Here is a 16,794-nt window from a genome sequence, read left to right as displayed (position 1 = left end):
TGTAGTTTTTTGCCATATCGGTATTGTCATCGTTATAGACGAATGTGATGCGGAAACATTTTTCTGTGCCAACATTCTGGGCTAGCAACATTGGTAAAAGTTTCCGCAACATTCGGAAATGTTGAATCCAAATCCGAACTGGCTTTTGCCTTTTTTGCTTAAAAATCTTTAAAAATGGTGCAATCCCTACTCGCTTCAAAATTACCATCCTTGCACATGCAAACTCTATTTGCAAAACGCCTAGAACTAAGAGCGGTATGTTCTGTACTGATTTGTAGTCGAGGTTAGCCCAGCTGCCACTCGGGCGAGCCAGAAAGGCTCGTTACAATAAATAAATACGACAGTTTATAAAGTTCGATCATATAGATTTTGCGGAACTAGGGATATATTGTTTATTGTACGTTTTATCCATTAGGTAGCTGAATCACAAGTGTTCAGCTGCGAAGAGAGACAAATTCACATGATATGTTACCTGCTCTCGCACGGCCGGTCAGAAACAGGTAGTAGCGGCTCTGGCTGAGAGCGTCGAGCGACTTCGACAGACTCAGGCAGCGGCCTCAGATCTCTATTCATTTCATTCCTCAGTGAGACACGGTCGCGTGCACAAGTTCCAAGCGGTCGAAGATCCGAAGACTCAAGAGATCCGATCTAAGCCAAGCCAAGAAGGCCAACGAATCAGCAGACATTGGGCCACAGCAGCTCATTAGCATTCAACGGCTGAAAAGATCTATAAATACGCATAGTGAATGCAAAACGGAAACCTGAAAATCAGAATCCCATGACGCCATATTTGTTTTTTGACTTGATTGAGCGCCCGACTCCACTGTGTAAGTGAGTCTCAATCGCAATCTCGAGTGTCTCGTCGCTAGTGAGTGTGTGTTGAGGGTACGCGAGTGTGTGACTGAAGCTTGGGACGCAGCAGACGACGGAGAAGCTAGGCCAGCCATCGAAACTAGTGAATTATTCCAAGTGACACAACGGCATTACGAATTCTTTGAGCCAAATTTCGGGATCGAGAATAAAATTGAAAATTGAAAAGTCTAGCCGAGCCCAGGGCTGGCCTGTGTGTGTGGCTCTGTCTACACCGCTATGGACGAGTGTGCGTGTGCCCCCGCGTGTGTTGGTGTTTCCCCGATATTGTGTGTCAGTGTCCGTGCTTGTGTGCCCGTGTGGCTGTGTCTGTGAGTGCCCAAGAAATACCCGCTTACATCAGCGAAAAGTTAAGAACGAACACACACACACACACACACACAGACTTGGCTAACACACAGAGCAAAACCAGAAAATCCACATTGTTCGGGTTCGGGTTCGGTCTCCGTCGCCGTCGCCGTCGCCGCGCCTCCGTCACTGCCCCTGCCCCTGCCTGCTACCAGCAGCAAGCAACTCGAAGCTCCACTACGTAGCGATCGAAACGTAAGCCATCCATTCGGTTGTTGAGGCCCTTTGTTCTGGGCACAAGGAATTTTCGAATCTTCCAAATACTTCTGAGAATGGGAGACTCCACGCCCATTTGCCGTTGCCGCGTGCTCTATTTGGGTAGCGCAGTGCCGCGCCAGAGCAAGGACGGGCTCCAGGGCATTCAGGAGCCGCTGCGCAGTCTCTACCCCTCGGAGGGGGCCGTGGGCGCCAAGGGCATCGACAGCTGGCTGAGCGTCTGGTCGAACGGCATTCTGCTGGAGAACGTGGACGAAAACCTCAAGCAGATCACGCGCTTCTTCCCAATCGAGTCCCTCCACTACTGCGCAGCCGTGCGGCAGGTGCTCATTCCGGAGCGCGGTAACGCTCATCCGGAGCCGAAGTTCCTGCCACTGGATTCGCCCTTCGCCCGCATGCCACGGGCCCAGCATCCCCCCATCTTCGCCGCAATCCTACGCCGCACCACTGGAATCAAGGTGCTCGAGTGCCACGTGTTCATCTGCAAACGGGAGGCTGCGGCCAACGCTCTAGTCAGGTGCTGCTTCCACGCCTATGCCGACAACTCGTACGCCCGCCAGCTGGAGACGGGCAGCACGACGGGTGGAGGTAGCAGCAGCGTCTACGGCACACTAAAGAGTGCCGCCGGCAGCAAGTCCAACGGCGACCTGGCCAGCGTCGGACTGGCCAATGGAAGCGGACATGGAAGCCATCATCTGGCCCTCGCCGCCCAGGGCGGCTGGAGGTCCCGAGCCGGCAGCACAACGACGCTAAACAGCCTGGGGCGCGCATCCAACGGTCATGGCCCGAACGGCATGAACGGCGGCAGCACTGGCAGTGCCGCGGAGGGCTACACGTCCGTCAAGAACTGTGAGTATCTACATACTTCGCATATTATGTATCTGTGCAACAAGTTTGTTGCAAAAGTCTTTTGTCAAGTCCGCTTGCGTCATCCGCATACAGTTACGCGGGGCTGGCCTGGTACAGTTACCCGCTGATGACGCGCCAGCTAATTATGTATTGGCCTGAGTCGACGGCCTGGCCTCTACACATCCCACCTTCAGGGTGATCTCGGTGCTGGTGCAGCAATCGACAGGCTGGTCAACACAGCCAACGGCATCGCAGAGATGAGCCTCACCTTGAATGTTGTTGGTACTAGTGGTAACAGGTACTGGTAGTCACCAGAAACGTGTCTCATGGGCACTCGGACACACCTTTCACGCTGTTGGAAAATAGAAATTGTTGGACAGTGCTGGTAGTACTTGGGTGCAGTCCAGGCATTCCGTATCGACGTTCAGTTGCTGGACAGCCGGATCGGACATTCGTCTCCGGCAAGAGCCATAGCCATCCCAGAGACGAAAACAGAAACAGAGGCTGCGACTGAGACTGAGACTGAACCTGGCCGCGATGGATGGTGAAACGATGACGCGAACGACAATAGCTCTGGTGACGTCTTCAAAGTCTGCCAACAGAGAGAAACACTTATCCGCTGTTTCGCTGCGTTCCAAACACTTTCCACTCATTTAAATTTCAACGATGGCGACCAGACGGACAGACAGACAGACTGGCGGACGGACAGGCCAAGCCGGGATGAGACAGGTAAAAACTCACCGGTTTACGACTCAGTTGTTTCTCTGTCGCCCCAGCTATGGCAAAGTTATGATAATTACCATGTAAATTGCTGAAACTGAGGAAAGCAGCCCTGCCTCGTGTCTGTTTCCTATCACATCTCTGACTGCCGCGAATGCAAACAAGCACGATCGCGATCTCTAGCTTGGCATTCGAATTAGCCGAATTTCGCTTTCGACTTTGACTTGGCTAGTACCAAATCCCACTCCCTAGTCGCTAATTCCCATGTATACATTATACATGCCCCGGCAGTGTGTTTGCATATAGAAAGCTGAAAATATGAAAAACGTTATCGGTCTGCCTAAAGTCAATCCACCAGATACAGGAAAACAAAGTATTTTCGTTTTCATTGAAGAGTAAATTAATCCATTCACTTAATAATGAATTAATGACGAAAATAAGTAATGCCATTATCCCCTGTGCTCTATGAGTGCCGGCGATAAAAAGGTAGTTGCTTCGTGTCGAGGAAAGTACGCGTGCATTTATATATACTTTAAGAGCCATTAGCTAAACTGGATTTTGTTTAATTGGCGGAAGTACATATGTATACTCAAAACGCACATTTCCCTCTTTTCATTGTAATTAGAGTATTTATAACATCGTCCGAATCGACCATCGTTAGCTCTGCCAGCTTACGCATTCGAATCGATATACTCGTATATCGATGCCTACTCGTACGACCAGGCCGCAGAGTGAGGGAAGCGATTATGGGCGTGACTTCATTCACATGCTAATTCCCCGGACTTTCGCATCTTCATCAGAACCGAATCAAGTGACTTGCAGCAAGCGGTCCGCTAATTAATGAAAGCCCATTCCTCCGCTGGAATTTTATTACACCAAGACGTTTGTTTGCTTTGTTTGGTTCTCACAGCCTCTTGGCCACTCTCTGGCACTCTTGGCCAACGAAGGGGACACCGACACCTCCGGCCTTTCTTCGCCATGGACGTGGACGTGGACGTGGATGCGGCCCCCTCGAGAACATGGACGCGACATGATGTATTGCCGGTGCGGCAAGTTGAGTTTTTGGTTGTTGGGAACTGTGGTCGCGTGCAGATTAGCGGTCGCCGACATATGTAGGTGCCGCCAACGCAGCTGCGGAGGAGCAGCGGAGACTGGAATTGCGATGGTTGGCAGGGGCATGGCATGGCGCATGGGGCAGTGGCACATGCATATGCGCTCGGCGAGTTTACGTAAATCAAGATGAGCTCGTGAGAAAATTTTCGGCTAATGCTCCCTTTTTCTTATGAGTAGCTCCCATTGGGGAGCCATTCGCTGCGAGCGGTGGGAAGGTAGAGGCAGCCAAACCAATGTATATATATGTATGTATACTGGAAGTCGCGAGGGGTCGACAAAACACGTCAATGTGTGAGTTTCTGAGTGAAACTTTAGCCGAGAAATGATCAAATCTACCGTGGAGCACGCTCATCTTCATCTCCGTCTACGACAATCCTACGAGTAAGACTACATATATGCAGCGGCGTGTGTGTTAGTGTGCGATTTTCTATTCATTAACATTTTTAATTTGCCGCTGGCTGTCGCTGTCGCTGTCGAGATCTTTGAGACTGGAACGAGGTCGGTTCTCTTCGGGTCGGATCAGATCGGATTGAGGTGGGAATGTCAGGTAATTGCGTTTTGCTTTCATTAGAGCGACACTCACAGTGGATCGTGTTAATTAGCCAGACCAATTCCAATGGATTTCAATGGCAAGAAAGCGTGCTGAGTGCATTCGGAGAGTGTGTATCGCAACTTCCCCTTCATCCCCAATCAGATGCAATCTGGCAAGCCCATTTTCAATCATTTCATTTCATTTGACGAAAGACCCGTGGTCACATATGGGTGGCATTGCAGCAAGTCAGCAAATACGAGTATCAACCAGAAAACAAGTTTGCTGCTACCTGCCACAAGTCAGGCTCCAGTTCGACAGTCCAATCTGTAGGCCTAGAAAACATTTCAGAGGCTCGTATAAGCGTGCAGTCCGACAGTCCCTCACATACAATTATCCCCATTATCATCTGCCAAAACTTGGTCGTTCGTGTTTTTTGTGCTTTTTTTGGGAAATTAGAGCAGTTTTTCCTTTCCTGGGTGGCGCTGATGGGATTCCTCCCACGGATTCTTGTATGAACTGCACTACCGTTTTCCAGAAAGACCACTGTGGCAGAATGTGCAAGAAACCGTTCATTAGGTTTGAAAGTGTCGCTGTCTTCATCGTCTTGGGAATGCCTGACCACTTGACCATGACAAGAGTATTGTGCTCGTACATTTTTGAATGCAACCTGCCGCTGTAGCTGCCACTGCCGCAGCCTCTGTTGCTAGTCAAGTTTTAGACTCCAGTTCCAGCCAGAGACCGGCTTCCGCTGGCGATGCAATATTTCTGCGCGGCTATTACGATCAGCGTCTGCATCCATCTGGCAAACGATCTCTGTGCTGGTTGCTGCCACTGCTACTGCCACTGTTGCATTATTATTATGCAAAGTGGCTAGAAAAAGAGACGGGGATGGGGAAGGGGATGGAGAAAATGGTAGTACATAGAGCCAGAGGGAGCGGGGCAGCAAAAAAAAGACGGGACACATTAACCGAAATCCAGTTGCAGTTGAATGACTCGGTTGCATGCAACAGCCGGCCCGCTTGGCCACTTTGCAACATTGTCTTGCGGGTAGTTGTATTTTTTCCGAGGTGACTTTGATCGTAACTCGATTATAAAAATCTGACTACGCGATCCTTCAGATTTACCTGTAATCTCGGCGCACTCACGGCTCCTTCTCCATCCGTACATATCGTAGTTCATGTGAATGTTTGATCATGTTTGACCCACTTGCAGTTGCCATCTGAAGTCGCGGTTTCTCTCGGAAGCTCTCTCCCTCTCTTCCTCTCTATCTGTGAAGGCATTGTCGTTGACAATTGAGGTACGAGTCCATACGATATCTATACAAGTTTATGACTCGTACGTATGTATGTACAATGTGCAGGTGTGTGCATATACATATGCCGAATAAGTAGCTCATGCACGCCACTTTGCATAATTATTTTAATTTGGATGAAATGGCTTGCACTTACAGCCGCTCTTTTTAATGCGATCATAAGAAAAGTTGGCGGAAGATACCTCGTCTCGAAAGTGACCTCTCACGGCATAAGCACGAGATACATTCGAGTTATCCAAACGAAAGTACTCGTATTCATTCATCAGGCATTCAGGCGTTCAGGGATAGACTGTATTCCGATGTTCCGTTTTCATTTTATTGTTTTCGAGGTACTCCTCGCACTGCAGATACAATACTGATATCCACCAGAGTGCGGTGCTGTTAGTCATTCGTCTGGCATTCCACGCTGGCATGTTCGGCCTAGATTTCGCTCTGCAGCTGCGACTTTGGGTTCGAGCCCACGATCTCCAAAGGCAATAATGGAAAATGGTAGGAGAACTCGGCTTGCTAGCCGCTGCCGCTGCAGCTGCACCACCGAAAGGCGAAGCGGCTGCTGCTGTTGCCACTCCTCTTCCGCCCGAGTGGCTGGAATTTGAGTGGCTCGTCTAAATGCCAGCCAGTGTGTTTTGGCGAACTTTGGATACGTGATATTTCGACTTTATTTCAAGTTGCCTTTTCCATCCATCGGCGGCTGCTTCTCTGGCAGGCACCGAATCTGCCTTGCCTCAGCTCGAGTGCACCTTCCCCTCCCCCTTTCCCAGCGCAGTGCAACGTGGAAATACGATTTTCACGCACGCATGCCCACAGGCCGCTCTCCCCTGTCCCCATGTGCTTTGGACGTAAGTGAGAGTCTCAATTTTGCTTTTAGCTGCAGCTACTTCTACCGCCATCGATTATGACATAAGTCCGACTGGGGGATAGGCACTAGCAAGGTTGTTGAAACATTTTCGCGTAATGGCCCCGAACAAAACAGGAGCGCGCGAAATGGGAAATGATTAAAGATCGACTCCCCGGACTCCACGGGCTGTAAAAGTAATTAACTTTTCGCAGTCTTTCTTAGATACATAAGTATCGGCGCTTCCTTCGAACCGGAGCCAATGCAGCAAGCGGGAATTGGAAATCCGCCGGACTTCCGCAGCCACTTACGCAGATTACATTCCCTGCGCGTAAGAGCAACAGAGTAATGGTTCCACATATGTTCCCTTGTACAGCTCCGCAGCTGGGGGTCAATATACCTCCGGCCGAGTGGATGTCTTAGGGCGTATGAGGATGAGGCAATCAAGCCACTGAGTAGAATACGAGTAGCCAACGAAAAGCCAGAAAAGCCAGAAAAGCGGAAAGCACACAGCAGAGAAACAGAAAAACGGTGGACGCAAACAAAATTATGGCATGGCTTGTACTTGTACAAAGGCAGCCACGGAAGAGACGAAATACGCTCGCAAGGTGACTCGTCGGTTTGTCGTTTGCCGAACAGAGTGGGTCTCTGGGAGTGGGTCTCTGGACTGGAGCTGGCACTGGCACTGGCACTGAATGGCAGTGTCCGAATTGTGCTGGGAAGCGGGGGGCTTGGGGTATACGACAGACAGCTGCAGGTGTAGCCACGTTCAAGTTATTAAATTACCGTTATTTATTACAAAACCGTTGCCGCCGTGGCCCAAATGCGATGCAGAACCGCGACAACTGCGGCCTCTGTGTACGTACATACATACGAGTATATATATATATATGTAAGTAAATGTGTCTGTTTCTGTGTGAGTGTACCGCAGTACCCGAGCCGAGTACGATAGAGGCGGCGGCCAAGAAATACCACAGTTGAATCGAATCGAACCGAACCGAGCACGGGCGGCGATCGCGATCGCAGTCGACCAGTCGACAATTTGAATGCTTCTGCCGCTGCGGCGCTCTATGGTCTTGGCCTGTTTCCGTCCACTTGGATTAGACGCGCTCAGCTAATTTCCAGTATTTTGGCTGATTTGTATTCCAATGCTTTGCACAGAGGTCCAACACTCCACCCCAACCCCACCCCACCCTCTTCTCTGGGTTTGGCTAATGAATCAGCAATTTGCCTTGAGCGGCAGCTCGAAAGGCGACAAGTGCCCCGTGCCCAGTGCCCAAGGTCTCGCGCCCTTGTTGAATCCCTCAACGAATATCAATAGCCAAGTATCGGCCATGAAGGTCGAGAGAAGTCTTACAAAGCTCATTTTCATTAGCACTTTGCCTGACAGAGGCATAAGTTTACTGAAGCTTCACGTCGATCACAAGCTGTGACATTAGCAATCACTTAGGAGTTATGTATATCAGAAAATAATCTTCAATTTTAAGATAGTCAAATCAATAAGTCGTTAAAAATAAATGTATAAATTACAACCCGGGCTTTGGGTATCCGCCACCAATAAACGGGTATTGAAAATATGATCAACCTTTGTAAAAATAACTTTAGTTGGCTGACCGTTCCGTGCTCTTCTAGACCTGTATTAAAGAAACGCATTTGGTATTTGGTATTCTTGCAGTTTACGGGAGCAGCGCTGACCTGAACGTGACCGGGGACGACGGCGATGCTTCGCTGTACAACGGGGATGAGAACCACAAGGTGTGGAGTGGGTCCCAGGATCAGCTGGACAGCATCGGGGTGCCCGTTGAGAGTCCGTACGAGATGTTCACAGGAAACACCTCCACCCTGGGCAGGCCGCTGCGGGCCCGCCAGATTAGTGCCCCCATCGATGTACCTCCGCCCCCCGTCAAGGAGGAGCGCAAGCAGAAGCGCGACAAGAAGTCGTCCAAGTCCAGCGGGAGCCAAAGCCTGTCGGGCACCCTCATCAGACCGAAGCCCATGCACCCTGCCGCCATGCATCGCTCTGGCCTTCAGAGCTCTGCCGGTCCCGGCAGCGTCATCTACGGGCCTGTGTCCGGACACGGACACGGACTCGGGCCGCACTCTGCCCGCTATCACACCATCAGTCATCGGGGTTTCCCCCCCGGTCCACCGCCACCCAGTCACCTGGCCCACCATCCGCCGCAGCTTACGCATCAACACCATATGATGCACCATGCGGCACACCAACACATGGGCGGCATGCCACCCCTTCAAATCCCTGTCATGCTGCCCCAGCAGTACGCAACACTGCAGCCATCGCGCTCGACCAGCAAAAAGAAGAAGAAGGACAAGAAGAACGGTGGAGGCGGAGTTCCCGTGGGAATGCCCATAGTGCCCCCCATATATGCCTACCACCAGCAGCAGGCCATGGGTGGCGTCCCGCCGCCGCAGATGTCGCAGTCGATGATTGGGGAGCCGCGTCCGCTGGGAATGTCCAGTCGGAAAATGGCGGCGTCGATGGGCAACGGGCTGGATGACTCTGGCAACTCGGGGGCCGAGTCCCCGTCGCCAGGAGGCACAGGAATTTACAAGGTAAGTCAGCCTCTAAGGCCGTCCTTCGTGGGCTCTCATTAGAGGGCAACGTGGCGGTTGTCAACTCCTCGACGGGTCTCTTACATGCTGTGATTCAAGTAAGTCTTTCGTTGCAGCGCAAGGGGCACCTGAACGAGCGGGCCTTTAGCTATTCCATCCGCCAGGAGCACCGCAGTCGCAGCCACGGATCGCTGGCCAGCCTGCAGTTCAACCCACCGGACATGAAAAAGGAGCGCGAGATCGCGCAGATGGTGGCGGGCCTGGATCTGAACGATGGCGAGCGACAGATGGGACCGAGCACTCTGCAACGCAAACAGGCCGCTATGACGATGACGAACGGCGGAGGACAACATCCGCATCCCCACGCGCACCCCCCACATCCACATCAACATCCGCATCCACATCCGCATCCGCATGCCATATACGGGCCCCTGGGTCCCTCCAGTAGCTTCGGCAAGCCACGAAGATAGGAGTTGGGCGGATCTGTTGCAATGCGAGTACGAGTACGAGTACTTCTGGACCGCACTAAGCCGAAGTGCATAGGATTAAACAACGTTTAGCGATGCTGGTCAAATTAGAAAGGGAACCAATCGAAGCTGCGGGCTGACCTCGACCTCGGTCCCCCTCTACAGCAAACACAAGAAGCGGTCAGGTCATCATACGGCAGATATACGAGTAGAGACAGGAGGCAACGGACCAGCGAGGGCGAGGTCCTGAGAATTCCAACATTGAATCCAATTTAATCAATGAATATGTGTGCCTTATTAGGTTTATGCTATAAGTAAATCCGTTAGCGGATGTATCCATGAATACATGAAACAGCGTACTTTGTACTTTAACCATCATAATACATAGTGTAGAATAATATAACTCCACTGCTTGACCACTGCAAGCTCCGGCCGAACGAACTAATGAACAGATAAGTTCCGACTGGCGTCAAAGGCGATCGATCACAAATGTACAATATTCTATCGAGTGGAGAGTAACTCCCGCATTTCGTTCTGTTCACATTAGTATCGTAAAATAGGGTCATGAAATAGAAGAACAGAACTATCCATATACACACATATATTCGTATACATTTCAATATGTACAATAAATATAATAAATTGTTAACGGAAGCACGAAGAACAATAGAGATCTTTCCTCCGGGTGGCGATCATCTTGTGGCTAAGCTGGCTGTGTCCTGTCACACCCAACAGTCCATTGGGATGCGGGAATGCAACGTCGCTCAACTTGGATTGATTGGCACCGTGCTTCGAGGCTGAAGCGGAGCCGGAGGCGGCTCGAAGCTGGAAGCAGTCATGGCACATGGACTGGCCTCCCACAGCAAACGAAGAGTGCTGTCCCGACTTGGGCTTGGGGTTGGGCCTAGACACTGTCAGTCTCTTGCCCCAGCCAAAGTTGTACAACCATCATGCATATGCCTTCTGCATGCAAATGCGGCACAGCGCTCGATTTGCATACGAATGCGGTGCGACTTGGAAATGATTATTTTGTGGAATGTTGCCAGTGGACAGGTACGCAGCCGTCGAATAGAAGCGCATAGAATCGGCCCAGCATAAAAACGCCATAATTCAACCATATCCGTGGAAACAGAGACGCTCCATCCGAGGCGTCCCAAGGAGTTTTGACAGTTTTGAGATTGTCGCGTGATTTTCATTTTTACTACAATGAGGACAGATGAAATATGTGAATAAGAGATGAGAGATGGCAGATGGGAGAATTCAGCTCAGGCTGTCCAGCCCACGCTTTCACTTCCAGTTTCACTGTCGACCCCGAGGCTGGGCGCAGTAACCAAGACAAAGTGCTCAGGTGCAAAGCGGCCCGACGTTTTCATAATGCGATTGGTTTATATCGGGCACAGTTGAAGCCTGTGATCCTCCCCAATGGTCAGCAGGTGTACTCGTAATATGAATTTCAGAAGACAATTACATAAATCAAAATCTACAGATCGAGTGCCCGTCCAAGGGAGCTTCTGTGTCTGTCTGCTGCTCTATCTTTGGTGGTGTCTGTCGCTGTGCAATTTATGGGTCTGGTCTGTCCCCGTGCACGCATTGCGCAATACCCGAACACATGAATCTCGAACCAAGAAACGCGTATGCCATATACCGCTCAGGGCGGGCTCGTCTGAGTGTGATACCCTGGACGCTGATAGCCTGGTCTCTCTGTATGTCAGCGGCACACAGGCTTTATGGAAATTCCACCTTTTATGAAACGAGAAAATGCAGCATTCCGTTTCCAGTTTTACTGGTAGCCAAAGACAACATGGCTAACTGGCCAGGCAGGCAAATTGCCAAACGCGGGCCGCTAACATTTCCCACCAAAGTCCAGTCCCGTCCCATGTCCAACACCCCGAATAAGCTTCAAGGAAATAAAGGATGCTGCTAAACTTGGCCACTGACTTCCAATTTTAGGAGTCAAGCCCTTCATTCTTCGCACAATTAAACTGATAATCGGTCTCAGGTAAGGTAAATTGCCTCATATTTTACACAAGAAAAGAGTTTTGAGATATGCACTTTGGGCGTATCTCACATACATATACGGTCTAGTGCAGTCTACGCACAGTCAAGAAAAAGCAAAAACAATTTTACAAACTACCAGTATCCAAAACGACAATTCTTCGAAGAGGAGCTGGAGAACACCTGCAACTCTACGAGTACGAATGTGTCCGAAAAATGGACCCATTGAAAATACATTGAGTACGTCCCAAAAGCCGTTTGTAAGTTTGAGAGGGTCTTGTGGATATCGTCTCTCGCTTCTGGTGCTTTTTGAGCTCTCCGCTTGTTGGGCTTTTGCAGACTCAGATCCAACCAACTCTTCGCCTTTCAGCCCCTGAGACTGGTTGTCGACCATTGCCAACTTACTCGTACTCGAATCGATCTGTGTTTGTGTGAGTACGTGTGCGTGTGTGTGTGTGTGTGTAGTGGAATGGAATGGAGTGGAAGCCGAAGTCGCCTAGACTGCAGCAAGCACTGGGCTTGGGCTTGGATTGCGGTTTGTTTATTGATCAACCCGTAGATACTTTTCTGTATAGCTGTTAATTTGGTCTTTTGTGTAGACCTGTGTTGGTGTTTCTCTCTATGTGTAGAGACGAACTGTTCGATTGAATCTGTGGAATGCGGACAATCCGGTCGCCGAGTGGAATTCTTTACACAGTCACATAGCGAAACTGTTCGGAGTGGCCGATAAGAAGGGGGGACGGAGACCAGCACTTGACACTCCAGTCTTGACCAACGGAGACTGGATTAGCTCGGACTGGGTGGCTTACATTCAATCGCACCTCTTCTTAATGGAATCAAACCTTCATGTCATGATATTTCTGCTCGAAAACACGACTCCGCATTTTGGTTAAAAGTCATGACATAGCGACATGATTTACGAAAATTAAATCTTTTGGGCATTTTATATTTTTGGTAACTGTGGAAAAGAGTTCTGGTTAATAGTTTTGGATGAACTCATTTAGTATAAGGCAGAACGAGATGTATGGCCATTCCGATTATAACATAATAAAATATGTAATTCAAATTTTATTGGATAAGCATTACATTCTAAATTGTAGCGCTGGGATGTAGCATGAAACAAATTAAATTTAATTAATTATCCTGCTTTCAAAATTCTGGGTTACGGGTTATCAGGCCCATTAGCCGATATTATGAGAACATATTAACAACAACAAAAATGTATACCTACTCATACTATATGCATACATATGTGAGATGCTTGTAGGTCGCTCATTAATATTCACCGAGACCAGCACCAACAGATAACGATGTGCATCTTTATTATTATTTCTAAAGCAATTTATATACATGTGAATGAATGCCTATGTAGGTACGATTGAAGCTAATTGATTGCCATTTCCATTAGGAGACTTTGAATGGAGCGCGACTCGAATTTTCTTATTTTAAATCTATGTAGTTTTATATTTAGCCAAATTCCAGCACCTTAAAATGGATGGAGATTCTAGCTTAGCCGAGCGCCAAAATCCACGGTCAGATTTTCATTCAACCTAATTTTAGTTTCGCCAAAGAGCAAAAACAGCAACAAGCGAGATTTCTTTTCCGAAACGTGGCCAGTGCTGCATAACGGGACTTGTGCGTTACCCTAAAAGTATGCACCACACTTGTGCCCTCGTGCTAGTCTCATGAATGGCCGCTAGGTTCGTCACTCTCCAATCTCCGGCTGTTATTTCTTAAGTTTTCTTTTATGCCTATCTATGCCTATGACTATGTGTGTATGTATGTTTCTGTCTCTAACTCTGGTCTGTTCGACCCTTTTTACCACCATTTCTCAGAGACTATTAGAGCAAATCGAAAGATCCCTGAAATACACAATTTTAAAGATACGGTAGAAACGACTACCAGCGTTTCGACTGGGAGTTTCCTCCCAACTATTGACTCAAGTTAGATTATTTGAGATTGACTAGTTGAGATTATTTGCCAAGTTATTCTCTTGGCTGTACAGTCATGGTATTTCGTCTCTAAGCCCTGGAAAATCTAGCTATTGAAAGATTTGCGTTAGCCTGCTCCAGCTTGTAGTTGCAGGCCCGTCCCAGTTGGAAAAGCTGCGTCAGACTCACAAAGAGATTGACAGCAAAAAGACTACAGTTCTTTGAGAGGATGAGGCACCTGAGGCAAGGTAGCCATTTGGGGATCACAGACTGCAATCAATCCATTGTACACCTTGGAGTGGTCTCCCGTGAGACAAGTGCTGCAGATGGAGGCTTCTAGAGAGAAGAGCGAAATACCCAAGTAACATAGAATCTGACACATATTTTACTGGTTTTATTAGCACAATTTTGTTATCGCCCGCATTATCATTTCCCATAAGGTATACAAGTCCATAAACACACATTTGTTTATGTAAATGTGGGCGTGCGTACATTCTAATTGAAGCAAAATGTTCCAATACGGGTAATATTATCAGAATGTGCAAATACAACATATGTAAAGATAATGTTCCCATGGCGTGTGAATACAATTGAGTTACAGAGTCCAGTGGCAACAGCAGATATGTTACTTTTCAATCCGGTTTGAAGAAGTCTCTAATTCAGCATACAAATTTGAAAGGGGAAATTCATCCTTTATTATAAGAATTCGAAATATGCTGCAGACCCCATTGTCAGCGTTAACTTTTATATCTTAATGTACCATAACATAACTAACGTCTGAACGGGCTCCAATACAGTCTTAAAAGGGAGGAAGGAACCCTTAAAAGAGTCAGGATATCCGAAGCAAAACTACTAGATAGTTGGATAGCTTCCATATAAATCTATTCGGCACTAATATTAAAACTTTACAAAAAAAAAAATGTTTGCATAAATGTAGATCCAGGTCTGCACGTTTTTCACTTCGTTAAATTAACTTCTTCCTTCAGAACAGCAGCACGCGGTGCTTGAGGGTTGATTTAATCAATCACGTCAATCACATGTCAGCCCTCACAAGGCTAATTCGATTGAGCTGTACTCATATTGTGGGCTGTACCTTTGCGGCCAGCATGGCTGCGCAATAATAACAACAGGAAGGGGCGCTTCCCTGATAACAGATTTTCTATAAAAAGAAGATGTTTCTGGAGCAGTGAACCAGTCTTGTAAGGGCGAAGACGAGAATGGGACACCGCGGAATGGGATGCGCGCATTTTGCCACCTTGGCGATGCCCCTCTGGGCCTTAACATTTTATCTGCTGGTGGTGCTGCCAGTACCGTCCCAGACAGCCAGCGTGGAGGTCGGAAAGGAGGAACGGCGACTGCAAGACCTCGATCCCAAGATGGGATCAGAGGCGGGAAATACGGACGGGCTCTCGTTGGCACGCTTCGGCAGCAGACGCCACCAGAGATCCACTGGGTTCGGGCACAGAGTTCCAATAATCTCCCGGCCTGTAATACCCATCGAACTGGACTTGCTGATGGACAACGAGGACGATCGGACGATGTCAAAACGCTTCGACGACTATGGTCATATGCGGTTCGGAAAGCGGGGCGGCGACGACCAGTTTGATGATTACGGTCACATGCGCTTTGGTCGGTAAACGCAACTACAACTTTTGGCTTTTGTAAATACTATCTTAAATAATTATATGCCCATTACTATTACTTATGCTACTACATTAACTATAGTAAAGAAAATATACGAGTAATAAATATGCGCATTCCCAAAATGGACTCACTCACCTACAGTTTCAGTTTATTTCTTAGTAAAATAATATACAATATATATACATAATCAAATACAATAGAAACCATAAACGACCAGGAATGTGCCCGTTCCCAGATAGCTTCACAACCACGGACATCCTGAATAGAAACAGATCAAATCAGGTTTTCACTGATCTCTAAAGAATAATATTATATTTGAGAGGATACAATTATAAGTAACTTGTACTTGCATTCTATGGGACAAATATTCCAGCTATTTCCATACTGAGACATACGACCTTATTCGGCCGCTATATCTTCTCACTAGGCCACGCTGAACGAGGCCTCACGGCCTGTCTCACGACAGCCATTTCTGGAATCTATTTGATATTATCATTTTCTATGATTGAGGGATTTTAGAGATTAAGATTGAGATTTGATTTTAGATGGTGGCATGTCAAAAATTGTCTCCCTGGGATATCACAGGAGTCTGTATAGCTCGTTTTGCTCTACTTCTTATAGGTTCCGAACGACGATTATTTATGTAAGAAAAAATGGGCCAGCCGGCCTATTGAGGGGGCAGCGGGGATAAGCAACAGCAGCATAGGAGCAGCTGATGAGCAGCAACAGCAGTAGTAACAGCAGCAGATCAACAGCGGACAGAGAAGAAGAAAGAGTCGTAAGGAGAGAATCGCAGCAGCCAGACGTAACTTAAGCCGCAGCAGCAGAAATCAGCCGAGATTAAGCAGTAACCTTAAAAAATTGTTGTTCTCATGCATAATAATATGCGTCGGGTCAAGCAGTTTAAATATTTCATTTATATCTCCTTATATCTCAATCTCTCGTACTTAGCAGCGGCCCCGAGCAGCTCTAACGCTCTCGGGCTATCCTACTCTCTCGCTCGCGTCTAAGCTTGCTGCATTTGGCCCGTCAACCCTTGCATTTTTAGTCTTGAGCTAATCGTCGCAGCTATTAGCTATTATGGAATCGGAAACTCTTTTTTCTGGCTGCTATATATGTACATCTACACGAATTGAATCTGATTCCTGATTTATCAGAAATGCCAGTTGCATTGTTCAATCTGGTCCCCTTAAGAATCCTTTGTTTGTTCCCGTGATTTCGTTATCCCTTGAGAGTGTATGTGGTAGCAATTTCAACTGTTTCCACCCATTATCGAACTGCCAGCCATCTGATATTTTCCCCACACCCAGTCGAACTGATAAGTTCGTCCATGCTTTGGAGACCACAAATTGCTGGAAGTGCTCAGTAATCAAAGCGTTCCCGGAGCGGTA

At 48.1% G+C, this 16,794-nt stretch overlaps 2 protein-coding genes across 3 annotated transcripts; both read left to right on the top strand.

The window, feature by feature from the left end:
- The first annotated feature begins 511 nt into the window (after positions 1-511).
- LOC4802777 (uncharacterized) lies at positions 512-10,500 on the top strand. Of its 2 annotated transcripts, none has more exons than XM_015182585.2 (3): positions 512-2,283; positions 8,471-9,366; positions 9,466-9,582. In XM_015182585.2, the coding sequence occupies exons 1-3, from the start codon at positions 1,491-1,493 to the stop codon at positions 9,466-9,468; spliced, it is 1,692 nt and encodes a 563-aa protein (XP_015038071.2). In that variant the 5' UTR covers positions 512-1,490; the 3' UTR covers positions 9,469-9,582. The 2 variants fall into 2 exon arrangements, with proteins under 2 accessions (XP_015038071.2, XP_001359637.2); XM_001359600.4 differs by having other exon boundaries at positions 1,491-2,283; positions 9,483-10,500.
- Positions 10,501-14,936: 4,436 nt separating this feature from the next.
- Positions 14,937-15,541, top strand: Dsk (Drosulfakinin). The gene has a single exon (XM_001359599.4). It carries the CDS (start codon positions 14,977-14,979, stop codon positions 15,394-15,396), a length of 420 nt encoding a protein of 139 aa, XP_001359636.3. The 5' UTR covers positions 14,937-14,976; the 3' UTR covers positions 15,397-15,541.
- Positions 15,542-16,794: the final 1,253 nt, after the last annotated feature.

This window comes from Drosophila pseudoobscura, chromosome 2 (assembly GCF_009870125.1).
Source record: "Drosophila pseudoobscura strain MV-25-SWS-2005 chromosome 2, UCI_Dpse_MV25, whole genome shotgun sequence".
Taxonomy (NCBI): Eukaryota; Metazoa; Arthropoda; class Insecta; order Diptera; family Drosophilidae; genus Drosophila; species Drosophila pseudoobscura.
Note: the sequence above shows the minus strand (reverse complement) of the source record. Positions and strands in the feature narration are given on the sequence as shown.